We start from the raw sequence: 22,198 nt of genomic DNA, 5'->3' as shown, positions 1-22,198 counted from the left end.
CCTTCAACTGCCCCCCGCTCCTCGCCATAACTATTCTCCATATAGCAGCCATCCTGAGCCTTTTAATACCTACGCAGATTCTGTCACTCTTCTATTCAAAACTCTCTAGTGGCTTCTTCTCTCATTAAGAGCAAAAGGCGGAATCTTTAGGTTTGACAGGAGCCTTAAAAACTAGCCCCCAATCCACACTCCTTCATCCTCATCCATCTCTTGGACTGTATTTCCTACTAGTGTCTACTTTCCTTAGCACTCCTCAAATATACCCAGCACCTCCTCACCGCAGGGCTCTGCTCTTGTTTTCTCATGCTCTTCCTCTGACATCTGCATGGCTCACTTACTCCCTGCCTTCAGCTCTGCTCATGCATCCCCTTCTATCGTGAGGACATCCTTGAGAATGCTATTTAAAATAACATGCACCTCCTATACTCTCTATTCTCCCTTGCGTATTTTATTTTTTATCTAAAGCACTTATCACTCCTGGAAAACTATGGAGTTTGTTCCCTTGTTTTTCTGGGGTCCACTGACCACTACACCCTGGCCAGAGAAACTTCATATTCTTTCTGACATCAATAAGTCATCTTGTTATCCAATCTCTACACTATCACTACTATACAATATCTAAACTTGGATAACAGCTGCCTCTCATCTCATGAAAACCATTCCTTGACTCCTCATTTCCTATGTACGAAAAATTAAGTGCTTTACCATGGTACTCAAGGCCATCGAGGATTTGGACTTAAACACATTTTCATCCTCATTTTTTTAACTAGATTTCTAATTCACCTTCATGCCTCACTATCCAGCTCTTTTAAATACTTGGAATTCATTGACTACATAGTTCACTTTCAAATCAGACTCTCATTAGTGCTGCTTACTAAGTTTGGACAAGCTACTTAGCCTCTCTCAGTTTCAATGTTCTCACTGAGGTCAATTTGACCTTGCAAGATTGCTGTGTGGATTCCTGTCAAGTGCGTACAGCATGGGGCATGGCTCCTGGCACTTAACCGGCATCCCATATAATGTTGCTCTTAGAATTGTGTGACTGTGTTCTCGACGATTTCTCAGCTTCCAGGAATGCCTTCACCACCGTTCTCTCCTCAGTGGAATCCAGCCTATCCTTCATACACTCCTCCAACACCAACCTCTCCACAAATATTCCTTTCAGGAAATACGAGGGCTCCTTGTGCTCTTCCATAGCAGAGCATCTCTTCTTGTATTTAGCACACATTTTGTTTTCTTATATTATTAGTTTATGGTCTACATGTCTGGCATTCCACTTTGGTACCCATTTTGCCTAACTCAGTACATGGTAGACATTTAATGCTCAATCTTTACTTAATAAGCTTAACTTACTTTTCTCTAGATATGACCCTTCCTCTGTTTTGCAGATTTACTGAGATGTTTTTATTATATAAAGGCAACAAAATATATACTCTGTTTTTATTTTCTATCAATATGTGCAATATTAGTCAAGTCACTGATCATCACTGGGTTCAAACAGACTGTTTCCCAGTTGGGCATCATTACACCTTCTGTACCAGTCTACAGGGTACTAGACCTACTTTCCAATTTTAAGAGCTACTTATGACTTGTAGCATTGCTCCTACCACCTTTACGTGCTTTGAAGACTAACATAGATAGAAACAATTTTTTTTTTTAATTAAAAAAGACTTCTCCTTTTCCCCTAAGTTTATTGTAACATGGAAATTCTGAAGCTGTTTTTACTTCTCCTTGAAGAGATTTCATATAAGAAAAGAAATAAGAGCATTCATTGGTAAATCTGAGATATAATAAATAGGAAGCGTTTATGCCAAGGTATCAGTTCAGTTTTTAATCTTTCTATAATTTTCTCCCCCATATTAAATCTAGCCACACAGGCCTCCTCGCTGGTCCTCAAGCCTGCCGATCTTGTTTCTATCTAAGAGTCTTGCACTTGCTCTTTCTGGGCCTTGAACAGTCTTATCCCATCTCTCTGTGCAGGTCATCCCCACATTTGCTCAAATGCCATTACTCAGAACTTTCTTTGTTGACCACATACTAAAATAAGTGCCTCATCTCCCACTTGCTATGCCTTTATATTGCTTTATTATTTTCTTAATGGTACAGAATCGATGCTTTAAATTTTATCATATGTATTATTGAATGAAGGAATGAGTCCGAAAAGTTCCATTAGGAAAGCATTAGAGCAAAGGCAGCCTCATTCATCAGGCCGTGGGAAGCATCAATGCTCTATTTTCAATTTTAACATGACTTATCAAGGTTTGGCTGGCGTCTTTGAGACAATGATACTTTTCATCCTTCTCATGGCTCCCTGCTTGAGGCATCAAGTCATTTAGTCACTTTTTTTGTGACCACTAGGAGTAGGATTGAAACAGCGAGAGAAATCAAAAGACCCAGTGTAGCTACTCTATGAGAAAGAATTGAAGAAAAAATTTGGTAAAACTTAGGTTATAAAATTATACAATATGTAGATGTATAATTTCCCAAGATTTTCCTATTTACCCTTTTAAATGTGTGTTTGTGAATTAACTATTCACTCCTCACATATAAACATGCTGTATTTTAAACTAATTTTTGTGAGAAATACAGTTTTTTTTTGTATTATCCAAGATTAGATAATTGAATTTAAGACAAATACAGTTAATTCTCTTCAAGAAAATTCTTGTTTTCCGAATCCAGGCTTAATAACAACACAATTTGTGGTCTATTTAAAAAATAACTATTACATAGGAATTGACATACTGAATAGTTATTTTTTTCTCTCAATGATTTGTTACAACAATATAGATTCACACGAATGGGCTTTATTGTTGTTCATTTCCTAGAAATCTAGTGAAATACATGCAATAAATTCATTTTTTACCACAGAGCCAGAATGAAAAAAAAAGAAAAAAAAAGGTTATAATAGCTCTCCTATTTCACCACATGGCCAATTTATTGAGAAATAAATGTTTTAAAATTTGTCAGCAAATAGAAGAATAAAACGTGGAATAAGTCTATGGAAATTGGTGTATTTCAATTTGGCTAAAACAATGAGGAACTGTCAATTCCATTAAAAAGAAAAAAAATTACAGCAAAGCAAATGTCATCTAATAAAGCACTTAAATCACCAGATTAAAGCATTAACATGTTTATTAAGTGACACATAATCAAATGCAAAATGGAAATAAAGAAACAATGATCCCACCTGAGAACCGAGAACACTCTGGCCATTTTGCCTATTGCTCGGATCTTGTTCCTTATCACCTCCTTCCGGGCAGCAGCTGTGGCTCCTGTATTTTAAAACAGAGAATTGACTAGTTAGTAACTTTTTATGTACCTGTAATTATTTTACAAATTTTCACATATAATACACTATAGTAAGCAAAACCAGTATTTTTTTCCCCTCCCTCTAAGAGGATTTATCAGTGAATTAATTTAAAAACTTTTGCATCTGGCCATTAATCTTTGGATGTGATTCTTGAGAGGTCTCTGAAATGCCAGAGCAACTTTTCACATTTCCAAGGGGAGGTGGGTAAAGAACTACTGAAAAATTACTGGGCAGATAGAGCAGGTTCCTACCCTTCCCTTCTAGTTAAATTCCCTTCTCTTTTATTTCTATAAAGATAGTGTGCATTGGCAGGAAAAATAAAGTGAGTCACCAGGACCGGGATCTCATTTCCCGTCTCCATGCTGGGAAGACTACTACAGCAAACTGCTTTTTCAAAACTTCTCCTTCCAAATGATCAAACTAGAGAGTCTCAGCACGCTATGCTCCCTGGAACATCATGCATAGTATTTAATGGCCATAAAACATTCGTTTAACACCTGAAACTTTTACATCTTTTGGTTGGTTCATAAGCTCTAGAGGAAAAAGTAAAAAACTACTGAATTAGTTTTAGTGAGAGATGGGGTACATGGATTGTATTTATAAGTACTGTCTGAGTTAGGTTTACTATTTATTACATTTTCCAAATTAAAAAAAAATCAATCTGCATAGATTATTGTTACTATAAACATTTTATTTTTATCATTGTTTTCAAAATAATACTACATGATATTTATTTAGTGAATCCATTTTATTTTTTCTAAAATTGCCAAGGCACGTTGGAAAGGTACAAATTTCAGAAACGTACTTTTCTGAAAATTTTTATAAGCCTAGGTAAGAAGGATAAATTGTCCTTTTTATACATCATTTGGGATTTTGTAGAAAGTGTTAACATAAGCACAATGTCTTTCTAATTTTACTAACAAGAAATACAACAAAATATTATTTTTAGGAAATATCAGAAATGTTCCTAATCCAAACAGTTTGTCAAATAATTTGTTCTAAGATTGAAGTCTACAGATGGCAAATGGTGTAAATTTTGGTCTTTAAGTCCATGATAAGAATAAACTTTGTGATATTTTTGGAAGGAAAGAGGACTTTTAAGAATGTGATCCGGAATCTTTTTCATTGTTCGACAAGGGTCAATCAACCACCATCCTAACATTTCTATAAGAAAGAAAACTCACACCAACACTCTCACACAATTTTGAAATGACTGAAGGAAAGGCCTCTACTTTCCTCTCTACCCTGAGGAAGTCAAAACATAATGGACCACTTTCTTCTCTTGAGTGCGTTAATTTGTTAGAAACTATAATGATGCACTCCCATCTCGCGTGCCCACAGTTGTTCCACCAAAGATGTGTACCAGTGAGCTGGCTTTCTCTCACCTTCTCTCTGACCTGAAAGCCCTCAAATAGCCCATATTTTTTGCCCATTTCTTTCTCTCTGTGGCAATCACGCCATGGCAGTATCTCGCAACACATCTGATTGGCAGGGCTTATTATAATTGTCAGCTATTCTATCTGCAAATGAGTAGAGTAAGTTTAAATCCATACGGCTGAAGGCCACTCTCTCATCCAGTCTCTGTGATGATTAAGTGGAACCATGGATCCTCATTCACTATTGGTAACTAGAATTATTATACTCTATTAGTTGGAACATTAGAGCAGAAAATAGGGTGGGTCTAGGATCCCTGCCTCGAACTTCATCCTGAGTTTTCAAAAATGTTTATTATCTATGTTTTGTAATTAAAAATTCTTTATACAATAAATCCTGTCTTGGAGACCATCTAAAAGTCTGAGACTTTTGTGCTTGGATTTTACATAATTTATGATCAAGAGACTACTAAAAGACATTTGTTAAGAAAAAAAATGAGATGAAAATTAGTCTCCTTGTATTCTTCTTATCTATAAATTTTTTCAGTATTTCGGTTAAATGTTGCTTTTAGTCTAACATTGTGTTATTACTACTCTATGTTTAATGTTCTGATTGACCCATCCACTCATAGGTCATGATGTGCTAAGTGAGAGAAAAGAGTCTGCTCTTCTATAGCAAACAGTATGGCTAGACCATAAAATCCATCCCACAGTCACGAAAATGAAAAGTGTGCAAGAGCTCCAAAAATTAGGACTGTATTTAGAAGTGCAACAAGAAAAGCAACAAGAAGGGGTAGTTAAATGTCTAGAAATAAACCATATATATTTATTTAAGAGAAATGAGAAGGGGAAAATATAAAATAAAATTAATGAAAAATATATAAATAATATAATTTTCCCAGAAATTTTTTAATAAAGGACTTGTAAAAACCATAACTAGAACAAAGAAAAGCAAGACACTAAGTTGGAAGGGCTGTTCTTCTGAGCTCAGTATTAGCTGATGTTCAGGAACATGCTCAAACACATATTACATTTTAAATGTAAATAAATATTCTGACAGAGCCAGTTTATCATTCCTTATTTTTTTTCAGACCAGATGACTTATTGGAAAGCATGTAACAGATATTCTGCTTTATGTATTCATAGTTGTGCTCCCAACAATGGTGATTATTCACCATATATTACAGCGCCATTTTTAATGAAGAACTGCTGTGTCTTAAAATTCCTCAATAACCCAGGTAAATAAGAGGCTTTGCTATCCCTTATAAAATTCGAATATATTTACTCAAAAAGTAACATAACCTAATCATAAACAGTAAGAAAAGACAGTAAAAACCAATGTCTCAAAGTTTTATACTGGGGTTACCTTCAATATTTTCCATATAACGAGCATCAAAATTAAATGAATACTACACATTTGTAATCTCACAAAAAAATTTAAATAGTCAAATAAAATATCCGAATTAATATGTAATTGAACTTAAAGGAGCTGAACAGCAGCAGGATAGATTTAAGTTCAGAAAGTTCAGATGTAAAAGTCCTTGTATATTTCCTATCGCTACTCTTGGTTTTGGTATTTTCCAAAGGTTATTAAAACTTTTTTTGAATACTTATGTTCCATTGCAAGTCCTTGCAATCCATAATTCAATAGAAAGAGCAAGAAAAAAAATGCACATTTTTAAGACAGTTACTAGGTGCAACATGCAAATATAATGTCATATTCGACTCTTGGTACTTGCTCTGTTTAAGTTGTGGAAATGTACCACAGTAGCACCAATTAAAAATCAGTATATTAAATAATGAAGGCACATAAAATACCTTTTATATGAAAACTGTGGTAACTATTTTTCAATGAAAAATTTTAACTTGAACATCCAATACTTTCTGAAAGGCAACATTTTATTAAGTAATAAAATATCAAGTAATATAATATTAAGTAACATTTTGTTTTGTGTTTCCATTCAAATAATTATGCTTTCTTTTTTTGGGTCTCTCTTGTTCTTCAACTTTTAGGCTCTAAACTTCTTTTATGTCTGGGGTATTATGGTACTATTTCCAGAAACTAGGCAACTTTGCACACTCAATTTTCCTTAGAGGGAAGGAGGCTAATGTACAACCTGACAGAATCTTTAAAGATATGCTTTTAACATGTGTCCTTCCTGACCTTAACTTAGCACCTTGCTGACTCCTCATGCAGCTGTATAGGTATCTATGCTAAATGGCCTGCTGAGTGAGCTCAGCATCACCACAGGGTGGTTTCAGCCTTTGAAGGGAACTGGAAAACTGTATCAGTACCACAGAGATGAGGGGCATAGAGAGATTCTTACCACGTGGGTTATCTGCTACACATTAGGGATGAGGGCTCTGTGATCTGGCTCACAGTTCCCACTCCTTGAGCTGCTACTATACATTCCTCAGTTTTTATTTATTTTACTTATTATTATTTATACCTCCAGCACCTGGTCTTTCTCAGTGGTCTCCATCCAAGTACTAACCAGGTTGGACCCTGCTTAGCTTCCGAGATCAGACATTGGGCTTGTTTAGGGTGGCATGGCCAGAGACCACAGACTGTGGCTCCACCGGGGCGTGAACTCAGGACCTTCTGCACATAAAGCAGATGCATTAACTGCTACACTATGGAACCACGTCCTAAATTCCTCAGTTTTAACTGAATTAGGGGTGTTTAGAGAGCTCAATATATACAATTTATTACACAAATCATTCATTTAAGTGTTCTTGTGGATCCTATCCTGTACAGCTTTCCATGTACTAACTGCTACCAACAGAAATACTTTAGGAGATCATGTGAATAACCGTAATGGATTGTGACAAATGTCAAGAGAAAAAGCAGGAGTGATGTGTTTGGAGCATCTTTCAGCTGGTGAGAGTATATTGAGCAAGCACACCTCTTCTTAACTCTGTGTTCAGTAGTAACTTCATGTTGGTAACCTGAAATCAGCTATAGGGAAAGAGAATTTACAGCATGGAAATTTGCAAATGCTACCAACATGAGCCTTTTCCTGGTAAACAGGTTGTTAAACATTTACCAGCTCACCACTGGAAGGAGGAGCTAATTGCCTGGAGGCATGAGAAAAAAAAAAGTTCACCAAAATGATAGCTGAAGGACCTTGAAGATAAGAGTCAGAGATCAGGGAGAATGGTTTTCTCATAGAAGGAAGAGAATTCTCAAGCATGTGGCGGCAACAATGATCCACGTTATGTTCAGATGATGGGTGAGAAGTCTGGTGTGACTAGAATCTGGGCACGTGGGGGGTGAGGGTAGGGTGAGAAGAGGAGCTGGAGATGCCCGGGGTTAAATTGCAAAGGCTTTAGCATAGCAGCATACAACAAAAAAAGAGTTTAGACGTTAGCAAACACATAAGAGAGATACAGAGAATTTACTTTGTCGCTCATCTCCAAAAAGAAAGAAAAACAAAATAATCGACAGGTAGACAGATAGGGGACAAAGCAAATATAGTCAAATGTTAATTGCAGAAAGTAAGTGATGGGTATTAATTATGCAATTCTTTCAACATCCCTATATGTTTGAAACGTTTCATAGTGAAACATCGAAAAATAAAACTATACTTGAGAGAGCTTGGTTTTGAGGGAAAAGAGAGATAGCAGCTTTAGGAAGAGAGGTCTCTCTGTCCCTCTCATTATTTGTGTTATAAGGGGGTTGTATGGCCTCATCGAATGAGGTAATGAAGAAAAGTTCTCTGGTGGGGTTACATTCACCCCAGACCTCCTGTAATCAGCCCCAGGAGAAAACTGCACCGTTAAAATTTTGTTTTATAATCCCAATCTAACAGATTCTAATTGATTTCAACACCTTTTTACAACTATAAGAAATGAAAAAGACCAGCTACGTAAAAATTTCATACTCGAAATATAAGAGGAATGTTTTCCTATTATTAGAATGTTATTATTATTGAGTTGTTTTCCTACTTAATGGAAAAATTACCAGAAGTTTTCTACTTCATTATTATATTGGCCTCAAATGTTTTGCTATTATTTAGGCTTCTTTCTTTAACTAACACAAACATATCCATAGTATATGTTTTTAAGTAAAACAAACATAAAAAAGTGTGCATATACACTAACATTTCACACGTTTTCAAAGGAAAGTTATATTTTAAAAACTGCATTTTGTTAGTAAACTTCAAATTTCTTTTAATTTCTAATTCAAATTTTAAGAAAATACAGAAAACATACCTCTTTTCACATTTGTTAAAAGTTAACAATGTTCACCTCTGTAGCAAACCTATTCTACTTTAAAGTAAAATTTTATCATGGTTCATTACCATTAGATGTGCCTCCAGATTTTATTTTTCATCAAATAGTGCAATTACTGAATTTGAATAAAGGCTATTAATGGAACAAAGCATGAAGTACTGAGATAAGAAATATCTTTTGTTGTGTTCTATTAAAGACAAAAATTGGTTTGGTTCAATACAAAATCAGCACCTTTGAAATACAAGGTATAATGCAAAGGCAGAATACAACATCGGATGCCTCTAGAAACCTTGGACGATGATGAAATTACGAATACACAGACTGTCTTATTTGGAAGAATGCATGTTCCAATTTGCTCCCATAAAACTATGGGCCTAACCATGTGCTATATTTAATCCCTAAACTTTATCTTTTTGTCTTTTCCTTCCTTACCTAGTTTAACAATAAAAAAAATCTTGAGCTTCTAAGTCCCAACAAGTCAAAACTTATTCAGAGACCCACACAGTTTTGCCCTTGGCTATGAGTGTGATAAGTGCTTCACTACATTTTCTTAAACCGCCAGGCACTTGAGTCCTGGATTTAGTGAGCAACTGTGCTCACTGTAATAGAGTGGCTTTAAACCTAACCTTTACAGTTTTTACTCATGCAGCTATAGAAGAATATCCTCCAAAGAATATTATTATCACCTTCAAATTTAAATAGTTGTAAAGAATATAATATTGTAAACATTGTCATTTTAAAATGAAATGGCTACCATACTTTTATTTTTTACCAATGGCATAAAATATCAGAGCAATTTCATCCCACTATCACCCATTTAAAGAAACCGGTCCATGAACAATACATTCATTAATATTTAAAAATTATTCATTAGTCCTTTCTTCTTTGGAAAATTTCCATTTCAATTCCCCTGATTTTATGCTAGTAAGTTACATGTTTTTACTTTAAAATATTTTTTCACCACATTGTACTTTGCTGTGAAAGATGTTTAGAAATTTATATTAATATATATTTTTAATTTCCTGAGACAATAAGCCTCTAAGTGTTCAAAACTCCTTTGTAATCAAGATTACAATTACTAGTAGTATATAATTAAGCTAGGTAGGGCAAATATATGTTAAAGGTTTATAAATATTTTAAATCATAGAAATAAAATTTTATTGGGATGCATCCCTTAATGATAAGGGTGGGAGTGAGGTTACACTGCCTTAAAGAGACTTCCTAGACCCACAAAGTATTCCCAGTGTCTCTCTGTTTAGTAATTAAGTACTAAATATCTCAAAGCCATGTTCATAGTAATTATGTCTATGGAGACCTATGCTTTCTGCTGAAATGGAAGGAGGATAATTGAGAAGGAGGTGGGAAAGGAGAAGCTGCAATGAGGCCTGTGGCCTCCAGCTCAGGTGAGTTCCCAGGCTGATTGATCACTTTTAGGAAAGAGGACACTTGGAAGCTGAAGATGTGAAATGGAGTTCCTTAAGACTTCTCTTGAAATGTCTTTGTGTCATCCCAGTAGTAAAAATTTTCTGGCATGAATATAGCTGCTCTATCAAGAATTAGATTACTCAGTTTCTAGAGCTGATAGTTGTTGGAAGATCTTCTTGATCAGTCATGACCAGCGAATTTTGCATTGCTCATTCACTTAGGGTCAGTGCTGATTAACTCTAGCCTCAAAAGGTTGTTAGGTGCCATCTCTCGCAAAATAGCTGTATGTCTGCTCATGCTTATGTAGGTTACTCTATTAGGTACAGGAAAACATCTTCAGGATAACAAAATCTAAAAATCCCTGTAAAATTAATCATTTGAAGATTACAAACTATTTGGAATACTTTTCTAATTTTGATTCTAACTTTACTATATTACATAACCATAAGTGATAAAATTGGGACATAATGGCTAATCACCCAAAACCACATATTCTGAATTTCTCACATATGTTTTTTAGCTCAACTAAAATCTCAGCATGTAATAGAAACCACAATGGTGTAATATTTGGCAAAAGACTATTCTATCTTATATCCTACTTTTGAAAGTAACATAAGATACTTTAATATATATTTAAGTCTCTCTTATGCAATGGGTTTTAAGGAAGGCCATTATAGCCTAGACTATGTTTTTTCCACTTCTCTTGTCATAAAACATAACTGAATTCTTTGCATAGGCAGTCTCAGAAATGTACAGACTACTCTCAAATGTCAAATAACTGCCATTATTTGATTATTTTCCTACTTAGTTAAAAATTACTTTTGTTTACAACTTCTAATTGATTCCATGGACTTTTACTCTGTGAGACACTGTCTTCCATATGTTCCGTGACTGCTTGGTAGAGCTGAAGAAACTGGCTGTAAGCATAGTAACAACTTGGATGGAAACTGAAGACTTTAAATAGATATGGAGCTTCCACTGATTTTTCAAGAAACTATCACATAGTCAGCCTATGCCTTACAAAAGACATTTCAGCTGGACTTATAAAATTCTTTAGTATAAAAATAATCATAAAAGCTCTGCCAGAACCACAAGAAAAACATATCTTACTTTCTTATGGTATCAATTTTCAGCAAGCTGACATTATCCACCATAGCTCCCTCTGTGAAGAATGTCTCTTTGCATGCCAATTACCGAAACTTGTTGGTGAGAAGTGATATTTTACTAAAACACTGAGACATACATATCCACAAAATCTTTGCCTTCATTAAAGAGAGCTCTCACTTCAATGCCTTTCAGATAAAGAATACACTAATGTTGAGAGAGGGCATGCTTACTCTCCTTCTTATTATGCAACATGGATTTCCTTCTCAAATAAATTTCATAAATACACTGAATTGAAGGGTATGCTTAGATATGCATTAGCTAATGCTTAGAGTAAGTTGTCCGGTGTCATCATTGGTCGAAGGAAGGCTCATCAAATGCTATCAATATCACTGATTTTTAAAACACCGTAAAAATATTATATATGTGCATAATACATGTGTCTCAGGGAACACAGTATAAAGTCTAAAGTATTTTCTGGAGTCTTATTTTACCATGAGTATAATATTCTAGCCAATGGTGAACATTATCCCATTATACAACTAATTAGCTGTAACAGGGATATGGCTGGTTTTTAAGATTTAATTTGTTCTTTGCAAGTCTGCACTTTTACCCAATGTGAAAATTATGCCAGGTAATAAAGAAACACATTAGTGTAAAGTCATGGTAGTATAATATGAAAGAAAAAAAGTACTTTTTAATGTCCGTGTTACTGTATCATTTTAATTAGCAACTTAAAAGGATTTCAATTACTGTAATCAAATATAATAATCCAGACTCGATACTGATTGAAATATGATGGCTAACCAGGCACCTTCTTGTTTTTGATAGTCAAGGTGCCCAAACATCAATAGCTATAAATGTGATGGGCATGTACACCCTACCAGCTAGTAAATGCCCATAAACTTTTTAGACATGTTTCAATTTTAGCCATATACTGGATATAACTTTTCCTTTCTATGGCATAACCATGATGAAAAAAGCAGTCGCTGTACATAAAGAGTAGAGAACAAAGGATATATTTATAGTGACAAAAATAATTGTTTCTAAATTACATACTAAAATAGTAAGTAATTGAAAAAAATCAACAATAAACTGGAAGTTAATTAACAAAAGTCTGAGAAGAAATTACAAAGCCTTTTATAAAATATAGAATAATCTTTCTTCTCATAAATGTCTTCCTTTTCTTATCTCTAATTACATCATGCAAACTTAGTTATTATAAAAATATACTCTTAATTTATAAGCGGTAAACTGATATCCATCTTTGCATATAATTTCCTGGAAAAATTATATGGATTTCTTACATGGCCACACTTCCTAAAGCAGTAAAATACATAAAGTTTTTCTTTTCCTTGTCAGAAGTAGAAGAGGATAAAAAAGATGTCCTCCATGTTTCCTCCTTTAGTTATCAAATATTTCATCCCAATTCATGTTCCTTCCCCCAACCCTCTAAATCCTTTGTGAGACTAGCATATTTAAAGTTGGTTTCTTTTTGCAATAGACTCTCAGATCAATGAAGGCAGAGACCGCATGTTTGCCTACCATGAATTCCATGAATAAATATTTTTACATAGAAATAAAAATATAATATAAATATGATATTAAAATTGAGATACTCTACATTTTATTTTTTGGCCTTTTTCCAATGACTCCAATTTTCTAGTCATAGTAAAATTTAAATAAATTTTGCTATTTGCCTCTTTCAATAATCTGATATCTGACAACCAAAGTTATGTCCTATTATTTTATTTTCCGGCTAAAAACATATCACACAGTCATTTTTCTGCATTCGGTGCATATTACTTTTAAGTAGCTGCTGCCTGAATTGGAACACAGTCCTAGTTCTTGTGCTTTCTCTCTTCGATCACTCCCTCTTTCTCCTTCCCTTGCTTATTTTTCTTCTCCAGCCTAATCAAGAAGGGTTAATTTTAAAGATCGGTTCTCAATTTTCTGACTTTACTTCCACATCAGCAACTTTGGAGGCCTATTTCATTCTTAATAGATTTCAATTGTGGCTTTTAATTCCAAGCCTCTGTCACAAGCCCAGACTTTGTTCCCAGTTTCCAAGACTCCATCTCCAAATCCTGCTTGGACATTTCCAGAATTACATGTGTCACTTTCACTCAAATGCATGTCTATAACTGGACTCATCTTTCTCCTGAAACTGATGAGTTTTCCATAAATGCTCTCAACCTCCTGGGCAACTAGGTTTAAATCATCTAAATCAAATTTTGCTTCTTTTGCCCCACTGGTCGCATAGTTTTAAGTCCCTGGACAGCTCTTTGAAATAGTTCCCTTTTTACTTTATTCTTAGCATTATCATTGCAAGTCACCTCAACTTTCAGACACATTATTAAGTTCCTAAATTATATTCCCCTCATCCTTTGTTCATCTTCCAAGCATTTTTCTAAGTGTGGAAAAAGTATTTGCTTTTTCTCAATACAGCTTTTGTTACTCTTCTGCTTACCAACTATGGGTTACGTACATGTCAGTGTTGACAGAACAAAAACCATATTGTCTCTGTGATCCTCAGAGTGCTTTACTTTTATATTTCTAAACATCTATTTTTTTTTATATTAAAATTTGATTCTTCCTCCCTAAAACTGTCAATTATTACAGGACATACAACTTTTTTTTTCTCCCCAGTGTGGGAACCTGAAATATAGAATGTTAAAGTAAGTTGCTCAGCAAAGACAATAACACAGCCATGAGAAGAGCTCTAAGCTAATTAATGGCTCTTAGTATATGTGCTGCCGGATTCACAAAGCGGAGGGGAGTTTTTAAGATAAACTTCATCTCGAACATTAGATATGGCAAATTATTACTGTTTTTATAGAAAATAATATACCCAAACCCTCACAGAGGCATTCTTTAAGGACCAATAAGATGACATGTTATTCCTACTAATTTGCAACTTTGCACTTTTAAAAGCTCTGTATGACTTTTTAAAACTAAACAGAAAGTAGTGGGGAGACACTTGGGAACCCATGATATGAAGAATTATCTAATAATTCAAAGCAGACGATAGAAGATAATTTTTGGTACACAATTTTGATGGTTAAAGGCATACGAAAGAAAAACTGCTCTGATGCCATATTCAGTGACTTGTCTGTGGTTAATATTAGGATAAGGCAAAAATGTGGATAAAGGATAAGAGTTCCACCATGTGGTTTGCTCTTTAGATGAAAGCAGAGACATAAATTCTAATTTAATATTAGTCTTGCAAGTGTAGCCTGAAACTATATTTGGCATGAAATGTATGTTTTTTCCCCCTTTTGTGTATTATCCTATAGGATTTCAGTTTCACCTCCACAATTCTTTCTTGTTAGCCAGACTTATCACATATCACAGTCTCACACATGATTTGCATAAACATATAAAAAAAGTGATCTCGGAGTCTAAGATTTTAGGACCAAAAAGAAAGTTTCAAATAAATAAACATTTCTAGTTCATGAAAATGTTATTTCTAATGCTTTCTGCTGCTCTTTCCAGACTTTCTTATTATAATAAAGAACATTAAAGAAACCTATGTGATGCAGATTACTTAATATCTATCAGCTTTTCCCTTCACTTTGAGATCACTTAATAATCCTTGGTCTGAAATGAACCCTCTTCATTAACAGGAATCGACTACCAAATGAGGTACATCTACTTAGATTTCTTCCTTCCCTAAAATGTCTGGCGAATACCAACTCCAAATTGAAACCAGACTATCATTTTATCATCCAAAATCAGAAGAAGTGGAAACAGGAAGCAAAGACCCCAATACATATAAATTAGATCCTCGACAGACATTCATTGGCATTAAACTACTTCAAAACTTTACAAGATAACAGAAGTTTTGTATTTTATTTTCGACATAAAAGAACCACAGACCAATTGAAAACAGTAAACTTTTTCTAGACAGGCTATCAAATTCCTTTAGAAGTGAGGGAGGAGGTATCATGACATGATTTTTACCCAGCAGAAGTCTAGGTGAGCCAGAGGACTTTTCATCTGCTCAGATATACCAAAATTTTTAACCTCATGAAACACTTCTAACTTTTGGAGTAACCTATGGTTAAAGGAATAGAATGAAACTTTTATTTGGATATATTTGACTCTCATGGCCAACTAACAGGGCAAAGTATCAATTTCTTTATAGTATATTTAACAGAACAAATTAAAGTATATGATGTTTAGTTGTTAATGTTGTTTTGTCAAAAAAAAAAAAGGATCAGCCTGTTTCAAAGAGGATTTCGTGCTCTGTAGTCACAGATGGTGGAAAGTTTAAGAGTTCGAGAACCAGGGACACATCAGTTTGAATCCAGGCTCTACTGCTTCACTAGCTGTGTGGCCTTAGGCCACCTGGTCTCAATCGCTTCACACGTCAAATTGGGATAACCGTAGTACCCATGTCAATAGGTTGATTTGAGGATTAGGGGTAATATAAATTACCTAGTAAATTTATATATATATATTTAAAATGAATAACAGTTAATAATTATAAATTTCTGTTGGTCAAGAAGGTAAAATTAGTAGAGTTAATACATATAAGTGGCTTAGAATAATGCCTAACACATAAGTGGTTTGCTATTGTCATCATCATTAAATGGAGCTGACAGAAACTGAGGAAGTAAAATTCATCCTACATCTTTCAGTCCTCAAGGAAATAAGAATCTCTATTTTCTATAGATTTCATAGACACTAAGAAGTCAGCATGATGCAATAAAAAGATAGTCATGGATTGTAAAAGCACCATTACTACCTTTGACTTTTCAGCTGACATTAAATAGGGAGTAAAATATTGAGAAGGGCTTCATAAGTGACTCATGAAGAGATGCCCCTCCCCCTTATAAACAGCAATTTAAGGAAGAGCTTTATTTAAGCTCTTTGAAGTCTTCTGATTCCTGCTTTCATCTCTGTACCCAATAAGCCCAGAAGCCTGATAGGCAGAGTGGAGGGCTGACCCTCAGAGAGACAGACTCTGAAGGCTGCAAGTGGTAGGCATGGTGGGAGGACTAGAAACATCCTAAAGCTGAAAACAGCATTACAAAATAATAATAATAATAATAATAAGGCAAAAGCAAAAGCAAAACAAAAACAAAGAAACTTCAATAAAACTGCAGTCCCAAAGAGGGTCAGAGTTCTGGGAAGTTTTACAAGTTGTTCCTTGAGCACCTTTGAAGAAATCCATAGTTTTGGTATCATAACAAAGTACTAAAGAAAATTTCTGATCATTTACTCTGACATGTATGATATCCTAAGTTAAACATACTTTTAATTAATACTTTTATTTCTGTTTTTTTTTTTTCTTTACAAGGCATATTATGAGATTTGATCTAAAAGATCATGTTTAGAGGTTCTACCTATTTCTCTGCAGGATTGACCTAAGATTTAAGTGTGGCAGAGTGAGATTTCAGTGGTCTTCTTAAAAAAAAAAAATTCTTCCAAATGCCTTGAAAAGAACATGCACTCTTATAATCGGAACTTGCAGGTTCAAAAGCAATTGCTAATGAGCAGAGCACATTGATTGGAACTGATTATCTTAAAGTAGATTAAGTCTAGAACTATATCCTCATGTAAGTGACTGAGAGGGTGGGTAAAAAGAATTCATTATAAATGAAGTAAACACTGAGTTAGTCTTGGTAATGTTTAACTATGCAGGAACATCGGTATTGTTGAAATGTGGAGGCATTTTTGGCTATAACATCTGGGACATAATAGATGCTCAATATATATTTGCTGAGCACATGGATTAATGTGTAATTACAAACCTATGCAGGTCTAGTTATTCAATATGTGTTACATTTTTATGATATTGTCTATATTATAATTATTGGCCAATGAACTTTACTACAATAGAGATTTGTTTATTAATGCTAATAAATTAATGCTAAACTTATTAATGCTAATTAATCTTTTGAGGAATAAAAGGAACATAATGAAAGGTATCTATTGAAAAATGTTTATTGACTTTTAAGATTTGGATTCCACCAAATTAGTATTCTCTCTTTAGGAAAAAAGTCTCTGCTGCTATGGAAATATTATCTTTTAAATATCACTATCCTTGGAAAAGTTAACAGTATCAAACTGTGGCTATAACATATGAAACATCTGGAATCTCACTAAAATATAATATATCCATCGATCTCTAGAATATTTCAAAACGTATCAATATATTTACTTAAGCGAGTCCTTATGACTATTCTGTAGGTAATTCAGACCTAGTAAAAGTTTATAGATATAAACATATCATACATCTCCTTGCAATATGATACATGACTGAAAAGCAGCACATAGAGACAAGTAATGAAGAAAAGAGAAGGTACAGAAAGGAGAAAAATTATGAGATGGTAGGAATAATTGTACACTAAATTTATCTGAGTATTAGATTATAGTTATATGAGTATATGAGCACTTTTATTTTACTTTCGCCTGCAGCATTAGGTATTTTGCATTTATAGATGTGATCATTAAACATTAAATCATGCTATTCAGATACTAACTTTCAGAAAGGGCTACATTCTCTTTTCATTTTACCTAAGTAGAGTTTAAAGGTAAAAATTTTATCAATTTAAATTTGCCACAATGTCTAGTTTCCCCTGCCACCTTCGCTCTTTTAGAATTTGTCTTATTTTATTGATATTATCTGCTTACACATCAGTCTCTCTAACCAGATTGCAATTTCATTAAGTCACAGGTCTTTAAAGCATGCTGGCATCCTGAGTGCCCTACACACTAATATTTATGGAAGTAAAGTACTCTTGTACTTTCTTCCTCTAACTTCATTTTTGTTAGTTTTTATTCATTTTGGTGTACTTTTGTAAGACTCAGAGCAATTTTTTTTCTTCACCTTTAAGCTCATAAATCTTTGTTTCTTATTGAGAAAGTGTACTCTTCAAGAGTATCTGAGTAGCAAATAATATCTTAAAAAATAACAATAAAAACCTCATAGCTCATTCATTAATTATTATAGATATGAAAAAATATTGGGACCGACATAAATACCAATGTATCAATGTGTAAATATTTTCTTCTATCGTAGACATCAAAATTTGAATAACTGACAGAAACAACTTCATTAAAGGGTATTTCAAAAGTTACTCAGTAAATGGTAACATCTGTTAAAAAACAATTATATATTTTTTTTTATCAAGGAGCCAAAAAACGTCACTTAGCAATTATAAGATACTGAAAGATGGTTAAAAATCATTCACTACGTCAACAATGTTTTCAGGGTAATGAGAACATTCCGATGATTTTTTTGTCTTGTATATTTCTTAAAAGCAAATAGAAATTATAACAATACTTTTCATTCTCAATAGTATGTTATGACTGAAACATAATCCAAATCTTTGAAATTTATTTTTAGGGTTAGCTAAGAGACACCATGGAAATAGCATTACCACAAAGATTCAAGCCTCTTACCATCAAATCCATCTTCTTCTGACCCAAGTTCATCATCTGAGCAGATGTTGAGGACATTTACCAGCATCTCAGTCACTAAAGAGAAACAGGAAAGAAAGAGAGAAGTCCAGATTTTCTACTGTAACCTTAGTTATGACTCTGGGATTGTTAGAGAGCAAGCGTACCAATAACATTTCTCATCTAGTTTATTAATAGAATCTCTTGCAAAGTAGCATCTATAAAACCCAGATTGTAAAAGATAACAGGTTTTGCAATTCTTTGTAGGCTTTATGTTTATACTATTAGCCTGTGCCTGTGAAAACTAACAGTAATGCTTATGAGCTATCTAGATCGATAAATAAACAAATCAAGTATGTGTATGTGAATATATGTAAATCTATGAAGAAAAAACGGTTACTTTTGAATTTTCATATATAATTTGTACACTGATGCTGCAGCATCTAAACCAGATTACAAATTTCTGTTCGGCAGAGACAAAGTGAATGCTGGATCTCCTTTTTTTATTTTTTAAATTTCCCAGTGAACTCAGAATAGTGATAGGCATGTGATTTTTTGTTTAATAAAATTTGTTGATTTTATTTTGTTGATAACATATTATATCTGAAGTCATTTAGAGAATACTAATTTAAAAATTGAATGTTTTAATATAAATGTTGTTACACTTTATTTTTAAAAAGGCTTTAAAAATAAAACTTAGATAAATTTAATAAAAACTTTGGTTGAGTAAGTAGATTATAATAGAGTTATATAAAAACGTACACAGAAAATTACTATTGCATCACTTTTACAGTAAGGTGCATGCTATTTTCATTTAACATTAAAAAAAAATTAGGTTGCGTTCTACCATGAATGTGAAAAGAAGCTTGTCCACTATTTCTTCATGAGCTATTTTTTAAAAACCAATGCTCTTCTAAAATTGAAGATATAGTATAAAGAATAAAACTCCAAGGGAGCCGACATTAATCCAGAGCTTCAGTTTAATTATCAAAAGTGAATTAGGTATATAAACATATTAATTTTTTAAATAATAGATGTTCAAAATCTAAATAATTAGTGGAAACGATCCAACTAAAGGTATTCACATGGTGCTCAGGAGTTGCCGGAGTTAGTACTGCGTCTGTTTCTAGAGAAGGAGGCGACGCTAACACCGATATGATCAGAGCGAGAAAGTGTCGGCACGGAATAGCACTGGGCATTTTTATCGGAGAGTATTAAAATTTACTTCAGAATTGTTTTGGTGTATAAAGGAAAGTCTTCTTTGCTGACAATTCATAGCTTCCTGGTCATCTCAGGGCATTTAAAAAAATAAATACTGTCAAAAAATAAATATTATCTACAGTAATATTAACATATTACCATATTAATATTGTTACATATGTTGATTATTGTAAGTAAACAGATATTTCAGAAATATGTATAGCTTTTACCTAAAATCTGCTCATAGGATATCATTTTTCTGAAACATGTGCAAACTCACATCTTTATTGCAATCCTCATTCACCTTCTCAGGTGATGTGTGAGACCATGCATGAGGAATGATCCATACCACAATTGGCCTCTTGAACTAAAAAGCTCAAGCTCAGTGGCTGCAGGTCTTTTCTCAAAATTTTTGTTGAGGTTTAGGTTAAAATATATATATTAAAAATATATATTTATACATATATATATATTTATTAAAAAAAGGGGGGAAGGAGGAAGGGAATGAGGTCAATTTTTCTGGAAAACTGGGGGAAGTTAATAGACAACTTTTTAAAGTGAATTTGTCTCACCTGTAACACACTAATGGCCACTGTATTTTTAATAATCTATTTTTTTGTTGTTGTACAGGTAATCCTTCAAAATATTGTAGCCATTAATCACAATCATACAATGATTATTCTTAACATGAGAAATGTGAGGAAGGCATTGTTATCCTAACCTTTTAATTTGACAGGTAGCTTATAAAATAAAACACTATTTTTAAATTATAATACAAAGTGGTAAGGAAAAAAAGGTAGTCATTATAGTTTGCAGCCAGTTAAAACTATATTTCTTTTATTTTTGAGTTGTATTACTCCAGTGAGAGAATACTATTCTAATAGTCCTCCTTTCTTTTGTTGCCCCCTTCATTCATTCATTGTATTTGTTAACAGGATCCTCATTGACACACTTTCAAATCACGTCTGGTGGTGCAGCTTGTGAGTTTTATTGCTAACATTAGGCCTCAGTGTTTCTCTTTCTGTGTGTTTCACGGTAGAATAGTCTACATCTCTTTCCTCTACCATTTTATTAAGGACATATCAGAATTCTACAACACACCTTTTTCCCCAACAAATGGCAGGGACCAAGTGAAAACATCCATGAAATTTGGAAGCCAGTAAGGATGAGGAGAACAGTTGAATTGCCTGATATTCATGACATTGTTCTCATACTTCAATACCGCAGCTGAAAAACCAAAAAGGATGTTAGATTCATAAGCACATATTTCTGTTTCTCCACGTGGCTTTAGTTGATCAAGAAAATTCAACGATTTGACTTTAGTTCCGAACCACGGAGGTGAATCCCTTAATCAGTCATGAATGTTTATGGTACTTATGGGCTTAAACTTCACTATTCTGTAATTGCATAATATATTAATACTAAATATGAAACAGCATTATAATTTGGCAAGTCCTTATATAAAATCATTAATCAAATGTCTGTCAGGAATTGAATCAAGCTAAGTTAGTTTGACATAATGTAATAATCTCAAATATTTACACGGAATTTATTTATATTTTTAAGCACATTTTTCTCCCAGTAGAAATAGTTGTACAAAATAGTTTAAATTAGATTGCATTCTTGACTTAAAGTAAAATGTTTGGATTGAATTCTACATAAAAGAATATGCTGATATCTGACTCCACCTTTGATTTCTGAGGAAGATGACTCTGTCTGCTTCACTCTGCTTTGTGAGTGTCTATAGGTTAGATACACCCCTACCCAGACTTTTATGGTTGCAGAGATCCTAGGAGTCTCAGGTCTAACCAGATTCAAAAATTCATTCTCTAGCAATCCTGATAGAGGATTAGCAGGTCTCTGTGAGTACTTTCCAATGAAGGAAAAGCTACCTGTTTTAATGGGGTCATCTATTCTATAAATAGACAATTTTAAGTTGTAGGAATTTTCAGGTTGAGTTTAAACCATATATTTTTTCTTTTAAACCACTCTCTGATCTTAGTTTTGCCTTTAGGAAAAATACAGAACGAGTATACATCCGCTTCTAAATGACAGTTTTTTAAATACTAGGAACAATACTTTCACATCACGGTATCCTGAACTTCGGCAAGATTTCACTCTTATTATCCTTTCATAGCAT

At 33.7% G+C, this 22,198-nt stretch overlaps 1 protein-coding gene across 4 annotated transcripts in view; it reads right to left on the bottom strand.

The window, feature by feature from the left end:
• Positions 1–22,198, bottom strand: part of PPP3CA (protein phosphatase 3 catalytic subunit alpha) — a 277,450-nt gene that overhangs the window by 9,442 nt on the left and 245,810 nt on the right. For all 4 annotated transcript variants that reach the window (XM_016159034.2, XM_016159033.2, XM_036227665.1 and 1 more), the window contains exons 9-11: positions 21,160–21,285; positions 18,862–18,936; positions 3,188–3,272 (exon numbers count right to left, since the gene is read on the bottom strand). In XM_016159034.2, the coding sequence (XP_016014520.1) occupies positions 3,188–3,272; positions 18,862–18,936; positions 21,160–21,285 (286 nt within the window). The remainder of the gene's footprint in view (positions 1–3,187; positions 3,273–18,861; positions 18,937–21,159; positions 21,286–22,198) is intronic.

This window comes from Rousettus aegyptiacus, unplaced genomic scaffold, assembly GCF_014176215.1.
Source record: "Rousettus aegyptiacus isolate mRouAeg1 unplaced genomic scaffold, mRouAeg1.p scaffold_m13_p_10, whole genome shotgun sequence".
Classification (NCBI taxonomy): Eukaryota; Metazoa; Chordata; class Mammalia; order Chiroptera; family Pteropodidae; genus Rousettus; species Rousettus aegyptiacus.
Note: the sequence above shows the minus strand (reverse complement) of the source record. Positions and strands in the feature narration are given on the sequence as shown.